Source organism: Piliocolobus tephrosceles, chromosome 2 (genome assembly GCF_002776525.5).
Source record: "Piliocolobus tephrosceles isolate RC106 chromosome 2, ASM277652v3, whole genome shotgun sequence".
NCBI lineage: Eukaryota > Metazoa > Chordata > Mammalia > Primates > Cercopithecidae > Piliocolobus > Piliocolobus tephrosceles.
Window position 1 is genome coordinate 152433944 of NC_045435.1, and position 23861 is coordinate 152457804.

The following is a 23861-nucleotide window of genomic DNA, read 5'->3' on the forward strand; positions in this document are numbered from 1 at the left end:
ACTTGCTGACGAATGAAGGCTGGGTTTCTGAACCCACGGAGACAAAGGTTATAAGAATTTAGGACCACTGCATCCTGTCTTAATCCAAAGTACCAGAAAACCTTCCACATGCCCAACCTGGGAACTGTTCCCCATCACTATCATACGGCTAAACAACTGGCTACAATGCTCTTCCTCTTCTGGAATGTTGCTGACGCAGGCCATGGGCTTGGCTTAGCACTGTTAGACACATTACTCTTAGCCTATCCCCTGGAGATTCTCCAGAAGCACAGAGGCTGCATGGGGGTGACTTCTGGACCAAATATTGGGGAGTACAAATTGGGGGAATGGGTGCTGAGCACACATAATGTCCATTCCACTGGTTGTCTGGTTTTGCTTCTCCTTTTGGCAGGAATAGGTGCTGAGTTGCTTGAGGCAAACACTTGGGAAGACTGCTCACACAATACCCACAAGGCTACTGGTTGATTTTTTTTTCTTTGAGATGGAGTCTCACTCTGTTGCCCAGGCTGGAGTGCAGTGGCACAATCTTGGCTCACTGCAACATCTGTCTCCCAGGTTCAAGTGATTCTCCTGCCTCAGCCTCCTCAGTAGCTGGAATTATAGGTACATGCCACCACGTCTGGCTAATTTTTTATTTTTAGTGGAGATGGGGTTTTGTCATGTTGGCCAGGCTGGTCTTGAACTCCTGACCTCAAATGATCCGCCTGCCTTGGTCTCCCAAAGTGCTGGGATTACATACATGAGCCACCGTGCCCGGCCTTCTGGTCAAGTCTTTTAATTTTTTTTTTTTTTGGTAGAGATTGAGTCTCACTACGTTTTCCAGGGTGGTCTCAAACTCTTGGCCTCAAGCGATCCTCCCACCTCCACCTCCCGAAGTACTGGGATTTCAGGCCTGGTTGATTTTGACAGGTCCACTCACAGAGACTGACTTCTCACGGCGTGCCATGGGTCAAGAAAGATGTGGTGTAGTTTGTGAAAAAAGCGGAAGATTGGATTCACACATCTGAATTTGAAACCTGGCTCTGCCACAAACTCGCTGTTTAATTAACCCGCTTAATTTACTTAACTTCTCTGAGTCTCTGTTTTCTCACCTCTAAATGGGGGATAATAGAATAGTGGTACCTTATTTCAAGGTTGTGGTGAATTGCAGTGATAACATGGTTTAAGGCCGGGTGTGGTGGCTCATGCCTGAATCCCAACACTTTGAGAGGCCAAGGTGGGTGGATCACCTGAGGTCAGGAGTTCAAGATCAGCCTGGCCAATATAGTGAAACACCCAACTCCACTAAAAATACAAAAATTAGCCAGGTATAGTGGTGCACGCCTGTAATCCCAGCTACTGGGGAGGCTGAAGCATGAGAATCGCTTGAACCCGGGAGTCAGAAGTTGCAGGGAGCCGAGATCATGCCACGGCACTCCAGCCTGGGTGACAGAGTGAGACTCTGTCTCAAAAAAGAAAAAGAAAAAGAAACTGTTCAGGAAGTGTTGGATTTTATTTGTCATTATCATTATTTAGTGGCTCAGGCCAAATCAGTCACCTGTTTGGGGATTTAGGGGTATTCACAAAGTTTCACAGTGATTTTTTTCAGGTGGTGGGAGTAACAAAGCAAGGCTAGAGATGTCACTGGAAAGAAAGCAGTAGTCACTCAAAAAAAGGAATGGTTGGCCGGACGCAGTGGCTCATGTCTGTAATCCCAGCACTTTGGGAGGCCAAAGTGGGTGGATCACCTGAGGTCAGGAGTTTGAGACTAGCCTGGCCAACATGGTGAAACCTCGTATCTACTAAAAATACAAAAAGTTTAGCTGGGTGTGGTGGCAGGCACCCATAATCCCAGCTACTCGGGAGGCTGAGGCAGGAGAATCATTTGAACCCGCCAGGCAGAGATTGTAGTAAGCCTCATGCATTGCACTCCAGCCTGGGCGACAGAGCAAGACTCCCTTTCAAGGGGGAAAAAAAAAGGAATGGTTATGACATTTTTCAGTTGCAGCAGTGTGGGAGAAATATTCCTCCTGTTAATGTTGCAGCTGGCTTTCTGAGTGTCGGCTATGACAGTCTGAGGCATGGTAGGGGCACAGAGCTGACTTACTCTATCTGGACTGATTTTTTTACTTTCAGGACTGGACTGGTTTTGATGCTTTCACCAGTAACAGAAGCTCAAGCTCTGCTCAGCTGACCCCGAAGGATCCAGCCTGTCTCTGGGCCAGAACTCCTACCATGACCAGGGAAGTGTAGGGTTGGGATTTGGCCCTAGGCCTCTTATCTATCCAACTGCAACGCCGTTTCAGTAACAGATTTGTAAGCAAAGTGAGGTTTTTGATGGAAGCTTGGTCACCAGCACTTCACTTAGGAACCAGTGCTGGGGAAGGGGGTGGGGCAATTTCTGAGTGTCTCCTGGGACAGACACACAGGCCATCGCTCCATTAGGGGCATGGAGGGTATGTGTGGGTCAAATTGCTAAATAATCTCCAAAGCTCATTACAATTAATGGGCCGACCTATTCCCCAATGCCCGCTTTACTGGAGTTGTTCGGCCCCATCCTTACCCCATAGTAGAGTGAGCCAATTAAAATGTTCAGTGAAGCAGTTCTTCAGCACTTGTGTGATAATAACCAGCTTACAGGTCAAGGACCTTGGCAATTCACCAAGGAGATTGTTACATTTGAGCAATTCAACATTACAATCCATGGGCCCAGAGGTTTCAGGAGCCTGCTTCCAGCCACCTCCACCAGGGTGCCAGGCATGTGAATGAAGCTAGCTTGGACCTTGCAGTCCAGCCTGTCTGCCAGCTAAGTACCACTGAGTGACCTCAGTTAAAGCCACAAGAAGCTCACCTGCCTAGCCAAGCTCTGTCCCAATTCATAACCAACAAATCCCATGAAATAAAATGGTGATGGTTTTAAACCACCAAATTCTGGGGAGTAGCTCATTACTTAGCAACAGATAACTGGAATAGTGCTCTTGGTAAGAAATGGCAGTAGAGAAGCAAACTATATGCAGTGAATAAAGGAGGGAGGGCCGAGTGAAGAGAAGCCATTGGGTGGCTTTTGGTGCCCTCTGCATGAACCATGAATAGAAATGTCTTAACTTCTACTGGAACTTTCTTATCTGGCCAGGGACAATGCCAGAATTGGGAGGGGACTTAGAGATCATGTGGCCCAGTGTTCTCAAACGTGGCAGTCACAGGGCATGTGAATGTAATAGATGGCATTAATAGCCGCAATTCTTCCCACCTCCCTGTATCTACACCCTTTCCAATCTCTTTTACAACTCCTCCCATCAATTTTGGGGAATGGATTTCCCCACTTACTCCTTCATTCTGAACTTAGCTGTCTAACTTGCTTTGGCCAATGGCGTCTTAGCAATTGTGACAGAAGCATTTTGTTTCCTCTCTTACACCTCTCTGCCTTTGCCATGACAACATGCCCAGGCTGGGCTGGTGGAGATGACATGGAGCAGAACTGTCGCCCCCACTGTGCTGTCAAAGCCATCCTAGATTAGCTGAACCTCAGTCAACTGCCAGGCATATGAGGGAGCCAGTCAAGACCAGAACTGTCCAGCCAAGGCCAGTCTAAAGCCAACCCAGACTTGGGAGCAAAATAAATGCTTATTAGTCATTGAGTTTTGGGATGGTTTGCTACAGAACATTACGGTGGCAATAGTTAACTGAAGATAAAACTCCCTTCAGTGATGGACACCACCACTTCCCCACTAAGAAGGTTCAAGTCTAACTACTGTTGCCATCTGAGGGAACAAGCACATTGCAGAATAAGTAGCAGAGGATTTCTAGACTTAACATGTAATTTAATTCAATCCAAATGTATTCAGCACCCACTAGAGACACTACAGCAAATTAAAAAGGAATATGGCCGCTGCCCACCTAGAAGTTTATACAGTCTAGCAGGGGAGCCATGACCACAGGTAAATGTGAGCACTGCTGAAGCACAAGTGGAGAATGGAAGCAGGAGGGCAGGATCACTTCTAGCCAAATGTCAACTGGGAGTCAGAGGTGTGTGTAGCATGGCATTCCAGGCAGAAGGAATCTGGTAAACTAAAGTGACAATAGGATATGTCTAGGGATTCAGTTTAACTGTTGCATGGTTCTTAGACCCAAAACTAAGCCTTCCTTGTCAGACCAAGTAAAATGGCCTCAGATGCGATTCAGTTGTGAACTTCATACCTTTTAAAACCTGAAGTTCATCCTTCAGTTTTGAATGTCACACCTTTTAAAAGCTGAGGTATACTTCCTAATGATTATCAACACCAAATTAAAAAGGAATCCATTTAGTTAGCTATTTAGCCTTAAGCACAGAAGGTTCTTAAAAGAACCATATATTGCTCACTGATTTCTAAAAGAAAATGAAACCCACCAAGACATTAAATTAAATGTATTGCTGACTTTCACTTTTATTTAAATATAGTGATCTTTTAAGAGAATAAACAAAAAATACTTTACACAGCAAATATTTTACATAAATGTAAACATGCATGTCTACTTCACAATTAAGCAAAAAAACTTTCAGGCACAAGATTTTAAAAATAAAGAATGAGACAACAAAACCAAGACAGAAATAACAGAAGTAACAAAAACTCACATTTCATAACTCTTCAATTGGTCTTGTCTTCCAACCTATTGGTTAAGGCCTGAGTTTCAGAAATCCTACCTTCCTTGCCAAATAGAAACATCTACTTTGGCTGTACATAACATTATCCATGTAACACACTAATTCTCTTTCAGAAAATAATGTAATAAATACATCATTCATACACACACACACACACACACACACACACACCCACACCCACACCCATACCCTGCTGAACCAGCTTCTCAAATAGGAAAATAGGGATTTTGGAATTTTCAAGTTTTCCTACAACCGAAGCACATACACACACGTTAACACCTTACACAGAAAAAATGATTCTGCTACAGCAATAAAATCGTTAATGAGTGGCATGATTACAAACATCTAGTTCATTTGTATTAAGTTTCCTCAATCACAACTTTTACTAAGGCTTACTAAGTGCCTCAGATACTTCAGATTTAATTAAGTCTTTCATCTCATCTAAATGACCCACAGTACAGTAGACATTGTACAGCGCAAAGAAAAGGCAATTTTAACAATTCAGTTAAAGATTTCTAAATCATGAAAGTCAGCATGGATACTTTCAGCTGTCTCCAAATGCCTGGAATGTTTTCCTATGTCTATCCACTGCACTTCACTGGCTGGGTAGTTTTCTCTGCCTTCTCCCCAGCCAGGCTACAACCATTTGAAGGTCCATTCCTGTGGATAGCCCAGGGAAGAGATGAGAATGACAGTCCCTGCTTTTTTTTTTTCTTTTTGTAGCAACAGGGTCTCGCAATGTTGCCCAGGCTGGTCTCAAACTCCTGGACTCAAGCAATCCTCCTTCCCACCTCGGCCTCCCAAAGTGCTGGGATTACAAGCACGAGTTACCACACCCAACCCAGTCCCTGCTTTTCAGGAGCTCATACCAACCAGAGTTCAAGCAAAAAAAAAAAAAAAAGGTCAGTATGTACACACAGGGCACTCCATGTGGGTTGAAAAAGACAAGAGTCCACAAAGATGGCACCCACAGAGCCTCAGAAGTGGGGTTTGGAGGGAGAGAGAAGGAGAATGAGAGAAGGCACAGAGGCAGGAAGAACAAGTCCGGTTTGGCTGGCAAGAGGGCATCTGTGAGAAGCCATCTGTGAAGCCAAATTCTTGACTTCCAAAAAGAAAAGATTCCTTCTCTGGTGGGTAAAGCTGGAGGGCAGAGGGCAGAACCACCAAAGGCTTTATGCAGAGAACAAAACTGAAGCCGTGCTAGAGAAAAACCATACAGTGTTGGGCAGGACAGATGACAGGACAGAGGGTCTGAAGCTCAGGAAGCTTGACTCAACAAGCCAGTGCCACATGCAAGCATTTCCTATAGAAACATGTCTTGACCCAACATGCCAAAAACCACAGTTCTGTCTACGGAAATCAAGGCTTTCAGAGAAAAGCTGGTGGGGGAGAGAGAGAGAGAGGCTTAAATAGATATTTTTAGTTCAAGTTCCTAGAACCTGCCCCAGTTTGAGCAAGTTAAGAGCAGTGAAACAATTCCTACATCCAGTAACAATTCAAGTCTCCTAATCGTGACCTTGCAAAACCTTCCCTGAGCTGTCATTACCAAGGAATTATAAAGCAATTATCAATCCACTATAAATAAGTTCCTACCTGCCTTTAAATCCACCAAAATCTCATGATGGGCTGAGAGCCCAGCACGGGGTCCTAGCATAGACCTGTTACCTACACTAGGGTAGATGGTGTGAGCATGCTGCTGGGCAGTGGCTCCCTGGGCTCACTATCGTGATGAAACAGTTGACTCTATGAGGTTTCACTGTAACCAAAGCCCCCACCACAGGCCACCTAATTCCTTTCTAAGTCCAGACTGCTTCCCCTCCACTAGCTGGGGAGGGAGAGGCCATATGAGTGGAGGGACCTGTGGAGGAAAAATTATTATTACTATCTTGATGTCCGCTGAACCAAAGTGGATGGAAATTTCTCAGGACATACTCATCCAAACTACAAAATCAGGCTACTCCATACTGATTACAGGATGATTTATCACACATTCATCAAATATAGAACATTGACTAGTGACCAGTTTCCTCCAACAACAGATCCATTTGGAAACGGCACACCGTAGAAGGCAATCTTGTGACTTTCTTCTAGTTGTATATAAAAAATACAAATCGGTTGGGGAGTCAGGTACAAACAGTGGTACAAAAGCATGAACAGATATGCCTGATCAAAGAATGTGCTCACTTCATATTGCAGAACTTCTATCTAGATTCTGATTTTTAGAAACTCACTGCTGGTTCATTTGTTCGGAGAGGTTTCTTCACATCTCTCTTCCACTCCTACCTCCCCCTGCTAAAATCCACTGACTGAAGAATACTTAGTATGGATCCACATGGAACCAAAAGCCCCAACTGAATGGAGTCACATGCATTAGCACAGTGGCTACCGGTTTCATCTACTCACCCAGCCTCATGTATTTAGGGACTGAATTCAAGCTAGAAGCACCCAACACTTTTGTCTTTTGAAATCTAATCAAAGTGCCAATGTACATCTAAAAGTCCCATGTATAGGACTCTCTTGATTCCTACAAATGAGACTCAAGGGAGAGAACAGTGAGGAAAGCCCGGAGAGGGGGCAGAAGACTGGCCACAAGCCGGGTGTGTACTTCCCTTTCTTAGTCTGTAAATGACAGGTTGAGCTCACCGGACTCCATGGTCCTCACCAGCTGACACTCAAGGACTCCATTCTGTATTCTGAGGTCCATTTCTATCTAGGCTTGTCAGGCTGAGTCAGACAAAACTTCCTTACCACTTTGTGTCAATAATTTAAAGTGGTTTTAACATATTTCTATGATGTAGTTTGAGGTTTTCCCTCTCTCTCCTACCCCTCAAAGACTTTCATTTCACTGGTACCAACCACTTGGCCAAACGGATGGCTGCTGAGGTTTAAAATTGAATCTCTGGCCTGGTGAAGATATGGCCTTTGAGTAACCTAGACCAGGGCACATTTATCTGTTTTTCATTAACAATGTTAACTAAATAGAAATATAATTCTGTTAGCTCTTCTATAGGTCTACTTAAACTTTGAAATATGAGATTGTTCAAAAATGACACGAGAAAATCACCCATCACCACTAAGTTAAAGACTTGAATATGTGAGAGCTCCAGAGCCTCAAACTCCTACTACAGTCACTGATCCATAACATTTTCCTCTTGGCAATGGACACCACGCCAAAGTAGCTCGGTCTTGCGGCATGTTTGTGCACCAAAAAGTAGATTTCGAAAGATCCAGCACTAGTCATCACTGTCACTGCCAGACTCACTCAACTGCAAGTCATTTCCTATTAAAAAAAAAAAAAAAAAGGTAAAATTGTAGAATCAAACAAAAGGACAGAATTTGAAAATGACTTCCTCACAATTTTTTTGGTTAGTTGCCTTGGCTATCACACTACAGTAAAACCTTGTTAGTTCAACTTAGGGAAGAAAACCAGTTTGGCTCACTGAAACAAAACGATGCTTTTGGTTATCTGCAATGCACAACAATACTGCTTATTAGGGTAGAGGAAAGGAGAAGTAAGCTAGATAGCTTTTAAATGGTTTAATAAATAGCAAGAAAATATTTAAAATACGGCTGGGCGCAGTGGCTCATGCCTGTAATCCCAGCACTTTGGGAGGCCGAGGCGGGCAGATCATTTGAGGCCAGGAGTTGGAGACCGGCCTGGCCAAACCCTGTCTCGACTAAAAATACAAAATTAGCCAGGCATGGTGGCACGTGCCTATAATCCCAACCACTCGGGAGGCTGAGGCAGGAGAAATCACCTGAACCCGGGAGGCGGAGCTTGCAGTGAGCCGAGACTGCACAACTGCACTCCAGCCTGGGCGACAGAGTGAGACTCCATCTCAAAAAAAAAAAAAAAAAAAAAAAAAAGAAAATATTTAAAATAACTGATTCACCATTCAGTACAACTGATCACATTAAGTTGCTTTATAAAGGCAACTTAAGAAAATATCCAGTAGGCTTCCCATTAAGAAAGGTGAATACTGTTAACACCAGTAATATGCTAATGCAGTTTCTGCTCTTGCACACCTCTGTCCAGGATACTCACGTTATCTTAAACTTCAAATCTGAAGTAACGAGCTTTACAAAGCCCAGATTCTTGTTTACTATGCAGAATTTAGAAGAATATAACTACTCAACATTTCAATCTAATACAATAGGAATACATATAACAGAACCCCAGTTGATACCACTTGTAACAAAAGGGATTTTCTTTATTTCCAAATTGCTAATCTCTAGGCCAGTTCTCCTCAAAGTCTATTTTGAGGACTCTAGGGTCCATGAAACCCTTTCAGGGGGTCTGATCCTGAGGTCACCCCTTTTCTAATTACCTACAATGCCAGATTTTCTTCATATACTTCAGTCTATGTTAAAGATGGGGCACATATGGCAATGTCTTGAGATATTTTTGGTTGTCATGCGGCTGGGGAGGTGGGAGGAGACTGGTACTGGCATCTAGGGGGTAGAGGTCAGGGATGCTCTTAAACATCCTACAATGTGGAGGACAACCTCCCACAAAGAAGACTTATCTGGCCCAAACTGTCCATAGTGCTGAGGTTGAGATTATCTCTGCCTGGTCCACAATAGTTGGATTAACTAGGTTAACTTCCCCACTGTTGCCTCTAGACCTTTCAACTTCCTCAAAGGAAGGTGTACCAAGAGAGAACATTCATCAGGGTTCCAAAGAGAGAAAAGCATAGAAAATTAGCCCTCTGCTCACCTTCAAAACAAATACATTTTTGTTCTTGTTTTCCTGTTTTACTTTAGTATCAACTGCATTAAAAGCCACTGAGGCCGGGCATGGTGGCTCATGCTTGTAATCCCAGCACTTCGGGAGTTGGGGAGATTACTTGTACCCAGGAGGAGTTCAAGACCAGCCTGGGCAAAACAGTAAGACCTTGTCTCCACTGAAAATTTTTAAAATGGCCAGGCGTGGTGGCTCATGCCTATAATCTCGGCACTTTGGGAAGCCGAGGTAGGTGGATCGCTTGAGTCTAGGAGTTTGAGACCAGCCTGGGCAACATGGCGAAACCCTGTCTCTACAAAAAAATAAAAAGATCATGCCACTGCACTCCAGCCTGGACAACAGAGCAAGACTCTGTCTGAAGGAAAAAAAAAAAAAAGCCTGGACTCGGGGAGGGGAACATCACACACTGGGGCCTATCACGGGGAGGGGGGAGGGGGAGGGATTGCATTGGGGAGTTATACCTGATATAAATGATGAATTGATGGGTGCTGACGAGTTCATGGGTGCAGCACACCAACACGGCACAGGTATACATATGTAACAAACCTGCACGTTATGCACATGTACCCTAGAACTTAAAGTATAATAAAAAAAAAAAAAGAAAGAAAGAAAAAAAGCCACCACACTGTCTGGGGACAGCAGATTCTTTTTTATAAAAGTTCAAGATAGGCCAGGCGTGGTGGCTCACACCTGTAATCCCAGCACTTTGGGAGGCCGAGGCAGGCAGGTATTTGAGGCCAGGAGTTGGAGACCAGCCTGGCCAACATGGCAAAACCCCATCTCTACTAAAAATACAAAAATTAGCCAGGTATGGTGGGACATGCTTGTAATCCCAGCTACTTGGGAGGCTGAAGCAGGAGAATCACTTGAACCCGAGAGGTGGAGGTTGCAGTAAGCCGAGATTGCACCACTGCACTCCAGTCTGGGGAATAGATGAGACTCTGTCTCCAAAAAAAAGAAAAACCAACGGGCAGAGAGCAGTACGGTGACAGGTAGCTCCCCGAAAGCCTGGTATAAAAGCAAAAACGCCTACCTGTTCATGTTTTAGTGTTTTCCAGAATTCACACACACTGGTATGAGCCAGTAGGGAATAGAAATAGAAAGAACAGATTTTTCATCTCATTTCCCTTTTTTACTGTTTAGTAACTCACACCTTTCTGCTCCAAATTATTTTTAACAAGATCCTCCCCTATGCCTTAAACATCTTTAGGTTTCTAAGTTCTGGCATAGGATAAATAGAAGCTGCACCTATGGCCCTCTCTCAGCCATAAAAGGGGGCACACACTTACTGAGGGTGTTCATGAGCTGGTTGCTTCCTTGTGGCCGGCTGGTTCCGTTGGCAACGGCAGGCCTACTGTTGTAGGGCTGCTGGTGTGAAGGTTGCGGAGGAGAGGCTGGGCCATTGTCCTCGCCTCCACTGCTGGAGCTGTCGTCATCACTTCCCGAAGAGCTCTCAGAGTCTGAAGAGCTGCTCCCACTGCTGCTGCTCATCTGTTCAATAATGTCAACTTCAGCCCTTAGCTCTGGAATAAATAATATGATGTGGATCAGCACAGCAGCCGTTTTCAAGGTAGTGCATTGGAGCTTCTATAAATAGTAAATCAGCAAAACCAATAGCAATAAGAAATAATTTAAAACAAAGTCCTACTTCTCAATTCCTTAAAAAACGTACAAACAAAATTACCAAAACCAAAACACAACCTGTTTCCAGAGACACAATGGAAACATTAAATTCACTCAAAATAAACAAAAAGCAAGACTGTTTGAGAATAATGGCTGTTCTAGGTAAGAAATGAATTAAGTCCATTTGCCTTTATCTACTAAAAGGAAAATTATGAATATTATGAACTATGGGATAAAACTGTAATTCCCACATAAGAGAAGACAAATATTATGTAAAGTGGTTGAAAAATATTTGACTAGGAGTTGAAAGGTCTGAGTGCTTGTTTTGGATTTACCTCTAACCAGCAGTGACACCCAGGTAGAAGTCAATGAATTTTCCAAGCCACTCTGGAAAAATGAAAGCCAGACAGCCAAGGTCCTTTCCAGCTCTCATGTCCCATAAATAAATGGAGGCTTGCAGGAAGAAACACGGTGACTAAAGAAAAATAATAAAACAACATTCTTCCTCTTCACATATCTGACTGACAGCCATGCCTGTCAGGTACTGCATTTTTTACAGATATAAACTAGGGAAGGAAAAACAAGCCTTACCTAACCATTTCAATGTTAACTAACCATTTCAAAAAAGGTGCCAGATTCCCTGTCCAAGCACACACACCATGTGGCCTTAAATGGCTATGGCTCCTTTAAGCATAATTGGCAACAACTAACCACTCATGCTCTGATTCCTATTCACCTAAGTCAAAACTTCTGTAACAGCATTCCAGTATCCATGAGGAAAAAAAAAAACAAGGGACAAAACAACTGTGCACAATGCAGAGTGATGTCTGCAGCCATTCTACAGGGTAGAAAAGGCAAACTTCCCAGGGACAACTCTTTACCTTTCTCTACTATTATTATTAGGGATTTAGTTGTTTTATAAAACTTATAAATATGAAATATGACACTTGGCCTCACAACTTCTAAAGAGTCTGGAGGACTAAAAGCATTCATCGTGTGAAGGAGAAAGCCAAGGTAAGCTTCTTTGTCTCAGGTTTGCAGTGGAGAGACCCAAACCAGACCTTTAAGTCTTTCTAGGAGAGTATCTGTTTCTGTTGGTCCTCATGGCCTCTTTCATATTTACACATTTCGTGTTAGCACAGAACATTTGCTTATGGTATTTTAAATGGCACTTTAATCCTTGTTTTTTTCCCCCAAAAAAGAGATGTTATTGCCCAGGCTGGAGTTCAGTAGCTACCAACAGGTATGATCATAGCACACGGTAGCCTCGAACTCCCAATTTCAAGCGATCTTCCTGTCTCACAGTAGCTGAAACTACAAGTGTGCAGCACCATGGTCAGCTCCTCCAGCCTCTATACTAATGTAGAGCTCAGAAATGTTGCCACCTACGCTTAGTTTTCACCTCCAACACCTAGAATCCTTTCTTTCTCCGGAGCCTTGGATATGCCATATGGAGCCATATGGAGCTTTAGATGGAAGTCTTGCTTGTTTAAATCCCAGGCCTCTAAGCAGAATGCTACCAAGATAGCCACAAACTCAAGTCAGTATTCCAGGACTCACCCTTGTCAAATGAGATAAAGAGTAGAAGCCCCCACCCTCCCCATCTCTGAACAGTGAGCTCTGCAGACATTTTTTTGATGGCATTGAATGCCCCAGCCACCGTATCAATACAGCAGCCACATGATCTCCACAAGAAAATCAACACTCTACTCCAAGTTGCTATCATGGATCCAGAAAACATTCTCTACCTCTTTTGATGTCATCCAACTGAGGTTCAGGTGAGGGGTTATCTTTCAAGGGAGAAGTTTTGGGTCCAACTGGAGGCTTCGTTGGAGCTCTGAATGGCATAGGTGGTGGAGGTGGTGGTGGCTGTGACGTCTGTGGAGGACGAGTGGGCTGCTGTTCCATTCGGGCCTGGATTTTACTGCTGCCCTCAGCTCTGAAAGGAGATACAGACATTAAATTAGAAGGGCAAAAACAGTGGTTCTCAAATTTGTCCAGGTGACTGAAAACTCGTAAGTCTCTGTAGAACCCCATACTCTTTCCAGGCCACTTCAAAATACTGATATTTGCAATTTTTTCATGTGAGCTACTCATTCAACATTTGAGTGTCTACTGTAATCCAGTACTATGTTATGTATCAGAGATAGATGAATAGAATATTTACTGCCCTCGATGAGCTCAAATGTATAGCAAACAAATGTAGGATACAATGCAACTGTAAGAATCCATTTTACTAGTAGAAAATACATTCACAGCATCCCTTAACAATGAGGGTAAGTTCTGAGAATTGCATCATGAGGTGATTTCATCCTGCGAACAGCAGAGTGTACTTACACAAATCTAGATAGTGTATTACATAATTTTTTCCCATGAAAACCCAAATGTCCCACCACCATTACTGAATATCAATCATTTCCCCTACTTGATCTGCAATGCCAATATCAAGTGCCATATATCAGGTTTCCATACATGCTCCATTAGAATCTTAAGGGACCACTGTCATATATGGAGGTCACTATTGACTGAAACATCATTATGTAGTTATAATCATGAGTGCATGAGCTCCTAAATAAAGCAGCTCTTAAAATACTGCCCAGCTTGCAAATTTTCCATTATCTATATACTGCTTGTTCATTTCATCACATGCCAGCTCTTGCTCACAGACAAGCAGAATTCCACCCCAAGCTGAGAATATTCTATCAGTTAACAATTTCTTTTGTAAATGGACTAGCCTGGTGCTTCTAAAACTTCTGTATATGCACAAATCACCTGGTGATCTCTGCAGATTCAGATCTAATATGTGTTGAGATTCTGCATATCATCTAGGTGATATGATACTGTTAGTTCCCGTATCACACTGAGTAGTAAGGGAATATAACATAACCATCAGATATTGGAGAAATAACAGTAGTACCTGGTTCACTGTAGGTAATGAATACAAATAAATAGAGTGGCAGGGCAGGAGCAAGGGATTCTGCAACATACTCTCTGGGGTATAAGTGAGCTATGATCATGCCACTGCACTCCAGCCTGGGTGACAGAGCAAGAGACCTCGACTCTTAACAAAAAAACAAAAAACAAACAAACAAAAAATGTATTATATGGTAACAAATAGAACCACTAGGTTATTTCTATTTATAGAATGCATTTTTATTTTCAAATAAACTCTTTAACTGGCTTCATTTTAGACATGTAATAACTGCTGAATTAAAGAGTTCACTATATTTAAAAATAGGCAAAGTTTTATTTTGGTATTACAGTGATCTCAAATGTATCTTGTAAAAAAATTAATGTTTTCACTCCAATTAAGTATAGTATATATTATTACTTCATAATTATAAGTTTATAAGTTATCTTATCCCTTAGGTGGTACTGTAGCAATCACGAGATTAACAAAACTGGCTTAATTATAAAGTATATCCCTTTCCCTAATGGTTCTCATGTTTTAGGTCTTAAAAACATTATTTCTTTTTATTGCATTTGAGGAAGACATATTTTCCTGATTTGTCTGAGAAGACGCAGGTAGAGTTAAGACTACTGATAGAACACTATGAGCAAGCAGATGTTCACAACCTTATAAAAACTGAATAGATAACAGAGGTTTGGAAACATGATATAAACCTGCATCTGGCTATTCACATACCTTGTTTTCTTCACCTGGATGCTGCTACTGAGTTTTTCCAGCACATATTCACCAGTGTCGTGATTAATAATAAGCACACAGTCTTTCTGGTAAGGCCGTTTGTTCCCCTTGAACACAGTCATGGGTGGTGTGGATCCCTATTTGCCACAAAAGTATAAGATGATCAAACTAAACATACCAGTCATGAATATCAGCTGAATTTATAGATGACTCTACCTGATGAAATCTTTCATCAGAGCTCTTCAAAAAGAATAGGTTGAACTGATTTCTATTTTTAACTCCTGGTTTCCCAGGCAAAACTAAAGGAGAAATAATATAGCAAGCATCTGTGAATGTGCAACGCATTCTAAGTAATCAAAAAGGTAGTACAAAAATTTTAAATTACTATATACATTCCAAGAGAGAAAAATTAATTAACCATTACTTGCATTATACTAAGCAGAGTTACCACTCTGTATGTAAAACTGTGAGTGAGCTCTTTACTTCTTTGTCATTAGAGAGACCAGGGTTTCCCCTTCTCATGTCAAGCAACCAAGAGAGCATTTTCCAAGAGAAGATCATTATCCTGGTTGGCTCAGAATAAATAAATCATGTCACTCATCTGCCTAAGCCTTTCAGTCACTCCTCAATTGTTCTCAAGTCAAAGGATAAAATCTTTAAACTAGCCACTTGGCCTTGCACTACCGGGCCCTTCCCTGGCTCTCCACCTCACCCTGCGGCATACTCCCCTGCACACGTGCTTCAGAGCAGAAGGCAACTGGCTTCTCTCTGATCCTCAAGCTCTCTCCTGCCTCCAGGCTTTAACAAGGCTTCCGGCGGGCTATCTCCTGCCCCCTCTCTTTAAATGACCAAACCTCCAGATCTGCTCACAGCTTAATTCCTTAAGGAAGCCTTCCTGATTTTGTAGATAACAGCTATATTTTCTTGTGTTTATTTAAACTCCAGACCATAAGCTCCACAGGGGCAAGAAATGTGCTTGTTTTGTCCAAGGTTGTATTCTTCATGCCTAGTAATGGGCCAGTGTGTGGGAGGCGTTTGACTAATATTTGTTGAATATAGTATTTAATACCTTGCTTAGAATCAAAAAAACCGCTTGGCTCTTTGACTCCTTATTTATATAGTAAAAATATAGAGCTAGAAAGGACTTTAGGGACCATGTATCTAAACCTTTCATTTTACATATGGGAAACTAAGGTCCAAAGGGAGATGATGTAACTTGCCAAAGGCAACAAGTAATCAAACAGCAGTTTGAACAGGCAATTTTTCCTCAGCACAAAGCTTTCCAGATCTCTCTGTCGAGAGACTTTTCATTCTGTCACCAGCTACCAAGAACTTATGTTCCAGAACAGGGGTGTGACATGCAATAAAACATGTTCGCTAAGAGCATCATGTGACCCTTTGGTGCTTTGTCATTAGTGCTGCCTTGGGTAGGGCTTCACAAAAGTCTTTCTCTGCAAGGGTTCTTAATCCAGCTTTCACTTTAGTTCTTCATCCCTAAATCAGCTGAATGTGTCAATCGCTGGCTCTTGCCTGCCTTAACTCCTGGCTTGGTTGCCTCACACTCCTGAGCTGTTGTGGCCATATAATCAGCAGGGCACCTAAGGCTTTTCTCTCTGGAGTTGCTTGGGAGAAAAGCTATATCTAAAAGAGGGGCTAGGTGTCCAGACAGGAACCTTGTCTACTTAGTGGCAGATAGGGGAAAAGGAAGATTGGGGAAAATGACGAATAATCTTTTTTTTTTTTTTTTGAGAGGGAGTCTCACTCCGTCACCCAGGCTGGAGTGCAGTGGCGTGATCTTGGCTTACTGCAACCTCTACCTCCCAGCTCAAGTGATCTCCCACCTCAGCTTCCCAAGCAGCTGGGACTACAGACATGCGCCATCACCCCTAGCTAATCTTTTGTATTTTTGGTACAGACGGGGTTTCACCATGTTGCCCAGGCTGGTCTTGAACTCCTGAACTCAAGCTGTCTACCCACTTCCACCTCCCAAAGTGCTAAGATTACAAGAATTATTTTTAAATCAAGCACCTGCCTAGCATGAAGTCCACCCCACCCCCCAAAATTCCTTTTTTCCTTATGTTGCCACTTTAGAAATCTAAACATTTTTAAAAGTAGGAAGTTTAAATTGCAATAACATAAAAGATGAAGATTCATTGTGATCCTACATTTAAAAAAACAATGAAATAAACTCACAGGGATATGTGGCAGTGTAATTGTGACTTCATCTCCTTTGCCAACTTGAAGCTCTCCTTCACAGGAAGTGTCTATAGATGCTGGTTTAAAATCATCTAAAGGGAAAGGAAAGAAAACACTTACCCACCAGGTTACTTATAATAAGGGCCTCCTGGACATCTCCATTTAAGAATTAAATTTGTTATTACTCAGATGAATGAAAAATAAAAATCATTCAGAATTCTTAAAAACTGGTTTCATTATGGAAAACTTCAGATATACAAAAGTAAAGAAAATCGTACAATGAGCCCTGGTGTACCATTATCTAGTTTCTATTATTACCAACTCAGGGATAATCCTGTTTCATCTACACCTCTACAAACTTTTCCTCTGACCCCCTTTGGATTATTCTAGGGGGAAAAAAGAATTTACAAGCCATTTTATTAAACAAAGATATTCCTTTCTCCCAAGGGAGAGATGAAAATTAAGATCTCATCATCCATAATAAGTTGCTTTTTTAGGGTTGTGAGGATCAAAAGTAACAGCATATGAAAAAGATCCTGTGACTGTAAACTCTATGAAATATGAAAGGCCACAGCATCATCAAAAGCTGATTTCACTCTGCATAGAAACTGTCAAAATTAGGATTTGCCATACTCAAGTTCCATAGCTATTTTTTTTCTCTCTCTTTTTTTAAAAATAGTGATGGGGTGTCACTACGCTGCCCAGGCTGGTCTCAAACTCCTGGGCTCAAGCTATCTGCCCGCCTCGGCCTCCCAAAGTACTGGGATTATAGTGTCAGCCACCACTCTCAGCCAGTTCTGCGGCTTTAACCAAGACACTTCTGTAGATGTTCATAGCAGACAACTGTATCTCAAGTTATCCTGCTCGTGTTTCTAAACTGCAGTTAGAGTACAACATGAATAGCCATCTTAATTCACATTCACATCTGCCTCAAACTGCAGGGCAGGTGCACACATGAACTGTATGATTTAAATTCCACATTGCCCTTCACCAAAAGAGAACATCAACTTAGTAAACTCTTCAGGAAATGATGTTCTTATCTCATTCCCAATCTCCTCTCTGAAAGAGCTGGATCTGCTGTCAGTAGGAAGCATAGTAATGGCATGGCAAGTGACTACACAAGGATGGGATTTCATGATCTAAGCCGCCCTCTTCACATGTGTTGAGTCATATCTATGAGGTCCTCTGACAAAAACAAGTCTTAACAACAGCGTTAGCACCACGGAAACCAGAAGTTTATGAATCACGGAGGATGCTCTGTCAGCCAATTCCTAACTGCCTAACCTTCACCCAGGACATAGGGTGGAAGTGCACTCTCAACAGAGTCTATAATCGTGTAGAAAAAGGTCCGGTATAATGACTATTTCGACATTAAGGAATGCTCTCTTCTGCTTCCAAACATAGACCAATCTTTAACCTATCCCAGGCTCACGAACTCTGATTTGACTCTTTACCCACAAGGAACTTGGTCTGGAGGAAAAGCCCGGATGGCATAGGTGACCTCAAAAGACATCCAAGTCAAATGAAGCATAGAAAGGAGATGGAAGAAAACTCTGAGGCGCAGAGAGGATGCCAATTCTTTGGCTGTAAAGGGGACAAAACGCAGTATCTGGGAGTCCAGAACCAAGTCGGAGAAGGAAAGCAGGGAAGAGAAGGGGTTCGGAGGGAGTGGATGAGGGTCGTAACAAACAAGAAGCTTCTTTTAACTGTGGGGAACCCTGATGGAAGCATTGGAAAGGGGAGGGGTTTCGAGGAAGAAGTGGACCCGGATAAGAGGGGGGAGGTTTGCCTTGGGGGAGGGAGGTTTGCCTTAGGGGCGGGAGGTTTGCCTTAGGGGCGACGTGGGGGGCGGGGAGGGATGGAAACAAAGAGGCCAAAGACCTTTGGAACTAGTGTTTGAGACTATAAAGTAGAAGAATAGTAGGGAGTGACGAAGATTTGGGAGAAATAATCTGGGTAAAAGAAGGGCCAACTCGAGGTCCCAAAGGATTGGGGGTTCGAGAGAAAGTAACTGACGCTGGCAGGGGGTTCCCTGGAATCTGAAGGGCGGAGGGAAGAAAGGAAGGAGTCAAGGTTGACATGTGGCGCCTGGAGCGGCCGAAGGGAACCGTGGGGAGCGCTGACTTACAACGAATAGTGTGAAAGGAGGCCCGCGGTCGCTTCTCGAAGCTCTCCCCGAGTCTTAGGCAATGTTCCTCGCGGTCCAGCAGCGGGTTCGCGGTCCCATTCATGGTCCCACACCGGCCTCGCACCCAGATCTGCGCTCTCCTGGCGCAGCCGCGATCGGAGCTTCCGGCGCTGGCGTCTGGGAGGACTGTGCTCCCGGGACACCGCTCTAGGGGGCAAGGAGAGCAAAGTCTGCACCCACCCGGGTCCAGAAGCAAGTCCTGTTCTCTGCGTCGGGGTAAGCGAACAATCTGAAGAGGCAAGGCCTCGGGACTTCCGGCGTTGGGTAGGAACTTCCGGGTTCCTAGCGGAAGTGGCGGGGGCGGTGCCATGGCAAAAGAACTCCCGGAGAATCCCAATTCGTGATCTTCAGAATTGGCTCAGGGTTGTTTCGGGGTTCCTCCCATATTCTGCCTCCGAGATCTGGGGCTGGCTGTGAGGTGAGTGCGCCTGGCCCTACCCCTACAGGTGAATTTAGGAACTGATGATGGTGATCCCTGAGCGTGGCTCACTAGATTAACGCGGGTCGGCTAGCTATCTATCATGGACGCCCTCCTCAGGGTCCAGGGGCCCATGCGGCCTAGTCTATCCTGAGTGTCCTGAGATAGATCCTCGGAACCTCAGCCACGCGTCACTGGGTCTCTTTCTCCACTTAGCGCGGTGATGGCGGTGCGAGGGCTTCAGTCCCTGGAAAGTGACGTTCCCTCTGGTTCCTACGACAGCCTCTTGTGAGTGCGAACAGGAAGTGAGCCCACCCAGGCTTAGCTTCATTTCCCCCGAAAAAACGGAGCTCCGACCCTTGGGAAACGGTGACCTCACTTGTATCTGGCAATTGACCACCCGCTTCCAGCTAAGTCTGTTGTGGTTTTAAAGTCACCCCTTTCGCGGGCACCGAAAATTGAGTAATATTTTCTTCTCAAGGTTTCCCAGTCAATTCGTGAGAGCGTCCTTTTTTTTTTTTTCTAAACTAAATAGATTTATTGTAATAGTTGACTCATCTGGTTTGAATAAAAGTATGGTGCATGAGATAGTCCTGCCCACTGAATGAATTTAAGCCCTCTGAAGGTAGGGACTGTGTCTCTGTCTTCTTTGTGACCTCTCATATAGCGGGGAGGATTTTTTTTTTGTACAGTCTGCATCTCATAAACATTTGGTGAATTGAACCTGGTGTCTTGAACCGTTCTAGAACCACTAACCAGAATCTCATTGTTTTGTCTGCGAAGCCCCCTATGCTGTTTGAGGCGTGAAACTCACCTGAGGAAATGCATCTGATCCATTAGCATGGATTCGTATTATTTGGGGATGGAGAATCTTCAGCTGTGTTAAGTGTTACCTTCAGTTTCTGAGATGACTTCTTTGCAAAGGAAAGGGCTGCAGGCAAGGGTTCTCAGCTCTGAAGAAGAGGAGAAACTGAAAAGAGACCAAACTTTGGTGTCTGATTTTAAACAGCACAAATTGGAGCAAGAGGCTCAGAAAAACTGGGATCTTTTTTACAAAAGAAATAGCACTAATTTCTTCAAAGACAGACACTGGACCACCAGAGAGTTTGAGGAGCTAAGATCATGTAGAGAGGTAAGCTAATATTACGCCTTATCTGAGCTGTTCTTAATTTAAAATGTGAAGAGGGCCGGGTGCGGTGGCTCATGCCTGTAATCCCAGTACCTGGGGAGGCCGAGGCAGTCGGATCACGAGGTCAAGAGATTGAGACCATCCTGGCCAACATGATGACACCCTGTCTTTACTAAAAATACAAAAATTAGATAGGTGTGGTAGTGCACGCCTATCGTCCCAGCTACTTGGGAGGCTGAGGCAGGAGAATCGCTTGAACCCGGGAGGCGGAGATGGCATTGAGCCGAGATCCCGCCACTGCACTCCACCCTGGCCACAGAGCGAGACTCTGTCTCAAAAAAAAAAAGAAAAGGAAAAAAAATATGAAGAGGTGTGCTTGTGTTGCGTTCCTAGGGAGAGTGCGAAGTAGAGAGTTAAAGAAGCCTATCAAAATGCTTTGCATTTTAGGAGAGAAATGTACTGTTCGGTCTTAACGTCAAAGTTTTAGCAGTTTCTGGTTTGGTTAACATATAGGAAAAAGAACTTTAGTGGACGTTTTCTATTTCTTTAAGCTGATCTGATAGTTGTAAACATTATATATTAAATTCAAGAGCCAGGTATGGTGGCTATCACCAGCTAATCCAGAGGCTGAGGCAGGCGGCTTGTGCCTGTAAATAGCCAATGTGAATTAGCCATCTAGGCAGCATAGTGAGACCATATGTTCTGAATTTTAAAAAATTTAAACATTAAAAATTTAAAAACCAAAATATAAATTCATACTGAGTGACTTCAGTGACATATTCAAAATAATAATAATAATAGTTCATGTTAGTGAACTGTTTACCATGGCTCTTTTCTGCATGTCCTATCATTTGACCTTTATACCGGCTCTGTAAAGTGTAAGTATTAGTATTGTACTCATTTGTCCCCAAGGTAAAATTGAGGCACAGAGCTGTTTAAGTGATTTGCCCAAGGATAGAATGCAGGGGAGTTGAGATTTGAGTGCTGGCAGTTTAATTCCAGAGCCATTGTGCTGTTTTTTTCCACCACACCAAACTGTTAATGTTGGATGACAAATGAAGTACCAGTATTAGCTTTTGCTTATTAGTTCACTTGTTGATCGTCTGCTCCATGGGATCAGAGACCTCTCATAATCTGGACCTTTTAGTTTGGTTTATTTCTTCATTATGCAAATGTAATGTACTATAACTTTGAGCTATCTTTCTCCAGTTTGAAGATCAAAAGTTAACAATGCTTGAAGCTGGCTGTGGAGTTGGAAACTGTTTATTCCCACTTTTAGAAGAAGATCCGAATATCTTTGCCTATGCCTGTGATTTTTCTCCAAGAGCGGTTGAATATGTTAAGGTTGGTGCACCATCTGTGTATTCTGCTGTGTTTCTGTTTTCTTACTGATCTTGTTTGATCTGCCTTTTTTACCCATTTGCCCAATTCTAGTCTTCCCTGGAGCTAACCAGCTATAGTCACCATACATGTAGTTTTCCTGCTTACATAAGTATACAGTGCATGTAGAAACACAGCTTTATTCAAGAAAAGCAGGAAAAAAGAACATAATATCCATGTAATTAACATCCATAATTAACATCTTTTGCTTTACAATGACTATTTTCAAGTATATTACAAATGTCAAGACATTTCACTCCTAAATGTTTGCATACATCTCCCCTAAAAAGAAGGCCTTTTTCTACACAACCACAATAAGTTTATCATATTTCACAAAAATAACTATAATCTGGCCTGCCATGTTGGTTCACACTTGTAATCCCAACAGTTTGGGAAGCTGAGGCTGGTGGATAGCTTGCACCCAGTAGTTCAAGACCAGCCTGGGCAACACGGTGAAACCTTTTCTCTACCAGAAATACAAAAATTAGCTGGGCATGGTGGTGTTTGCCTGTAATCCCAGCTAATTGGGAGGCTGAGGTGGGAAGATCACTTGAGTCAGGGAAGTGGAGGTTGCAGTGAGCAAAGATTGCAGCACTGCACTCCAGCCTAGGTGACAGAGCAAGACTATCTTAAAAATAAATAAACAAAATAACTATAATCCCCCAATGTCATTAACATCCATTCCAAATTCAGATTTCCCCAAAGAGTTGCCGGTGTCTTTTGATTTTTTACTTTTTTTAAGAGACGGGGTCTTTCTCTGTCACCCAGTCTGAAGTGCAGTGGAATGAAAATGGCTCAATGCAGCCTCAACCTCCTGGGCTTAAGCAATTCTTCCACCTCAGCCTCCCAAGTAGCAGAGACTACAGGCGTGTGCCACCATGCCTGGCTAATTTTTTAAATTTTTTGTAGAGATGGGGTCTCACTGTGTTGCCCAGGATGGTCTCGAACTCCTGGGCTCAAGTGATCAACCTGCCTCGGCCTCCCAAAGTGCTGGGATTACAGGTATGAGCCACTGCACCTGACTTCCAGGGGTCTTTTATAGCTGGTTTTGGTTTGAGACATGGTTTCAGTTTGTCACCCAGGCTGGAGTGCAGTGGTACAATCATAACTCACTGCAGCCTTGACCTCCCTGGCTCAAGCAGTCTTCCCATCTCAGTCTCCCCATCTCAGTCTCCTGAGTAGCTGGGACTACAGGCATATGCCACCGTGCCCAGCTAGTGCTTTTTATTTATTTATTTATTTATTTTAGAGATAAGGTCTCACTGTGTTGCCCGGGCTGGTCTGGAACTCCTTGGCTCAAGCAATCCTCCCACCTCAGCCTTCCAAAGTGCTGAGATTACAGGTGCAAGCCATGGCAGATGACTCTGGCTAGTTTTTAAATTTTTGTAGAGATGAGGTTTCCCTATGTTGCCTAGGCTGGTATCAAACTCCTGGGCTCAAGCAGTTCTACCTCCTCAGCTTCCTAGAGTGTGGGATTACACCCTGCCTATAGCTATTTATAATCCAGTCAAGCACTACCTCTTACACTTATGTCCTTTTTTTTAAATTTTATTTTATTTTTTGAGATGGAGTCTTGCTCTGTTGCCTAGACTGGAGTGCAGTGGTGCGATCTCAGCTTACTGCAACCTCCACCTCCCAGGTTCAAGTGATTCTCCTGCCTCAGCCTCCTGAGTAGCTAGGATTATAGGTGCCCACCACCACTCCTGGCTAATTTTTGTATTTTTACTAGAGACAGGGTTTCACCATGTTAGCCAGGCTGGTCTCAAACTCCTGGCATCGAGTGATCCACCTGCCTTGGCTTCCCAAAGTGCTGGGATTACAGGCGTGAGCCACCACACCTGGCTCACTTATGTCCTTTAAATCTCCTTAACCTAAAATACCCTTGCCCTACCCCATACCTCTTTCCCCATTGATGA

At 43.4% G+C, this 23861-nt stretch overlaps 2 protein-coding genes across 5 annotated transcripts in view; one reads left to right on the forward strand and one right to left on the reverse strand.

Moving 5' to 3' along the window:
• Positions 1–4383: 4383 nt before the first annotated feature.
• On the reverse strand, positions 4384–19799 carry EAF1 (ELL associated factor 1). Its single transcript, XM_023207386.1, has 6 exons — positions 18959–19799; positions 16828–16922; positions 14635–14771; positions 12737–12927; positions 10655–10888; positions 4384–7901 (listed from the first exon to the last, which is right to left on the reverse strand). The coding sequence occupies exons 1-6, from the start codon at positions 19326–19328 to the stop codon at positions 7855–7857; spliced, it is 1074 nt and encodes a 357-aa protein (XP_023063154.1). The 5' UTR covers positions 19329–19799; the 3' UTR covers positions 4384–7854.
• Positions 19294–23861, forward strand: part of METTL6 (methyltransferase like 6) — a 40775-nt gene continuing 36207 nt past the window's right edge. For all 4 annotated transcript variants that reach the window (XM_023207389.1, XM_023207390.1, XM_023207387.1 and 1 more), the window contains exons 1-3: positions 19294–19436; positions 20220–20568; positions 21775–21909. In XM_023207389.1, coding sequence (XP_023063157.1) covers positions 20344–20568; positions 21775–21909 — 360 coding nt within the window. In that variant the 5' untranslated portion in view covers positions 19294–19436; positions 20220–20343. The remainder of the gene's footprint in view (positions 19437–20219; positions 20569–21774; positions 21910–23861) is intronic.